This window comes from Lactuca saligna, chromosome 1, assembly GCF_052625555.1.
Source record: "Lactuca saligna cultivar CGN05327 chromosome 1, ASM5262555v1, whole genome shotgun sequence".
NCBI lineage: Eukaryota > Viridiplantae > Streptophyta > Magnoliopsida > Asterales > Asteraceae > Lactuca > Lactuca saligna.
In genome coordinates this window covers 8,322,325-8,324,999 of record NC_136417.1, presented here as the reverse complement: position 1 = coordinate 8,324,999, position 2,675 = coordinate 8,322,325, and the positions used below count along the sequence as shown (strand labels likewise).

The following is a 2,675-nucleotide window of genomic DNA, read 5'->3' as shown; positions in this document are numbered from 1 at the left end:
TTATCGAAAATTTAAATTGTTTTGTGAAATTTCGGTATTATTTGAAGTGAGCTTTATGTTTTTTGTTTTAGTAAACCCAAAATTTTAATTAACCAAATGTTTTTAAATTTTTTATTTCCATAGAATCAGAATGTTTTAAGGACTACATTTACGACATGACAAAGTTAAACCGTATATGCATGACAAGGTGCATGCCAATTTGGGGTACATAATTTGGTTTTCATGCTTATTTTCTTGATTTTCATTTTCACTATCACTAAAATAACATCATTAACGTGGATATAAACGTTTTTTTTAATGAAATGCGTTTTATGTGTTACATTAAATAAACGAAGTTTAATTTATCGTAATAATTATATGTAAGTGACCAAAATTAATTAATTACAACATCATAAGATTTAGATACCGAAGACAATTTAGTGTAAAATTCATAAAAAATCTATTCAATATCTGATGATACGGATTTGAAAAATTATAAACCATTTAATAAAGCAAGATTCACCGCCAAACCGCATGAACATGTGTCAATTTAAAAGGTAAAAACAAACTTCTTCCTAACAAAAAAGAAAACAAGAAACATATGAATCCAGAATCCGTACGATTCGACGACAGGGCGAGTCCTTTACACTCCATTGTTATCCTGCTGAGGTTGTTCGGCGGTGGCCTTTTCTTTCCCATTGACGAACCCCATTTCCATGGCGGAGCCGCCGCCTTCATTGGCCGCTGGTTTATCGTCCTTCTGTCCTCCCTTGTTCTTTCTATAAATGGCGTACAAGATCAATTGAAGTGCACCCAATACGCTTCCGAATCCGTTGCATACCTGCAATTTGATTTGGATTTCAACCAGTAAAACAGATAGAACAAATAACTCGAAGGTCTGTAATTAATTCGAAATCTTATGAAAGATGAAGGGCTTACATAGACAAAAGGGTCGTTTCCGAGTAGTCCAAATACAAACCAGGAGGTACCACACAAGAAAACAAACAGTGACAGGAAAAAAGGCATGTACTCCACACTCTTCGTCCTGATCACTGTCATCTGCACATTTCGTCGGAAATCGATGTAAAAAAAAACACAGGTGAAGAAAGGGCTTGAATTAGATCGGAGAAATGGATACATACCATGATGGAGAGGGGCGAGCCGTACATGATGACGGAGAAAATGGCGGCGGCGAAACCACAGAAATACCGGCGAGTCTTGCCGTGGAGTGCAAAAACGGAAACCAAGGCGACGGAAGAGAAGGCGGCGAGAACGAAGGTGACCAACCCAAGGATCTTCGCCTTCTCCTTCTTCGGTGCGTGTAGTATGAAAATCAACACATAGATAGACTCGATCACTGCTCCTGTTCCGTTGATAACTGTCACCAGTGTGTTGTTTTTCGAAATGAATGGTAGTCCATACCTGATAACACCAAAATAAATTCACGTATTCATCGGAATTGAAACTAGATTCTTCCATTGTGTATTCACTAATTCTACCGAACAACTGAGAGATTCGTGAATGAGATAAACTGTTTTTGTTCACGGAATTTGAATAGAGAAGATCAAAATGAGGAATTACCAGGCAGAGAGTAGGCAGTTGAGCAAGGTCATGGGGTACGGAATCCCTGAGAACTGTTCGGTTGATTTGTTCTTCAGTATCCTCTTAAACGTAATCCTACACGCACATCAACAATCAATCACGAGAGATCCGTGTGTTTATAAACTTTAATCGACAGAAAACTGATGAAATGGTTGGTGTTTTCATAGATTTGTGTTTATAAACAGAAGAAATTGTTCCCCGTTTTCACTGAAAATTGTTGAAATCCTTACGTTGGTGCGAGGAAGAGGAACAGACCAGTTGCATCTCCTGTTTTCCAAAATCACACAAACGGAAATCAATCAACAAAAATCTGTTCGCACTGTATGTGAATGTGGAGCAAACCAGAAACAAATGAATATTCATGAATCAAGGAAGGACACTCACCGAAAATGCCAAAAACCGTATGCAAAATAGAAACAGCGCCCATTGTTGTTTGGATTTGGATTCAGAGATAATGAATGAAGTAGGAAGTGTGATTTATATAGAAAACCCAAATATATGGTAACCTCCTTTCAACTGCTGTGTAGAGAGAGAATTTAAAATGGAAGGAGAGTGTGTCCGTACACTGCAAATTATTGTGAGATGGAATTTGAGAAATCGGTTGATGATAGTTCATTATTTTGTTTCTTGTTTAAATATATGCGATCAAATTGAAAGTTCATCATTACAAGCAATTTGTTTTTTATTTCCAAATTCATCTAAAACTAAACATAAAATTATTATATATATAAAAAAAATTATTCCGTGTTCCACGTAAACCATTCCCTGTGAGTGAAATACATTGATTCCAAATTTTTGAGGACCAAAGAACCGTTGATGCTTTTTGACATGTATAATATACAGCCCTACAATTATTGGTGTCGACACATTTTCTGCCCTTTCATCTATTGAGAAGTATTAACTTGCTGCTACTTAGGATTACAAAACACAAATATAGATTCAAGTAAATATTTAATAAGTTATTAACGTCTCATGTTTAAAAGTCTCTTACATGGTAGTTGTGGTTTTATCAATATGGTTTGGAGACATCGTATCAAGTAGAATTTGACGATAGTATATTTTAATGTAAACTAATTTGTATATACATCATTATT

At 35.7% G+C, this 2,675-nt stretch overlaps 1 protein-coding gene across 1 annotated transcript; it reads right to left on the bottom strand.

Annotated features, from left to right (window-relative positions):
* Positions 1 to 463: 463 nt before the first annotated feature.
* Positions 464 to 2,155, bottom strand: SWEET1 (Nodulin MtN3 family protein). The gene is made up of 6 exons (XM_078993722.1): positions 1,966 to 2,155; positions 1,812 to 1,848; positions 1,561 to 1,656; positions 1,122 to 1,401; positions 919 to 1,038; positions 464 to 820 (listed from the first exon to the last, which is right to left on the bottom strand). Exons 1-6 carry the CDS (start codon positions 2,006 to 2,008, stop codon positions 623 to 625), a joined length of 774 nt encoding a protein of 257 aa, XP_078849848.1. The 5' UTR covers positions 2,009 to 2,155; the 3' UTR covers positions 464 to 622.
* Positions 2,156 to 2,675: the final 520 nt, after the last annotated feature.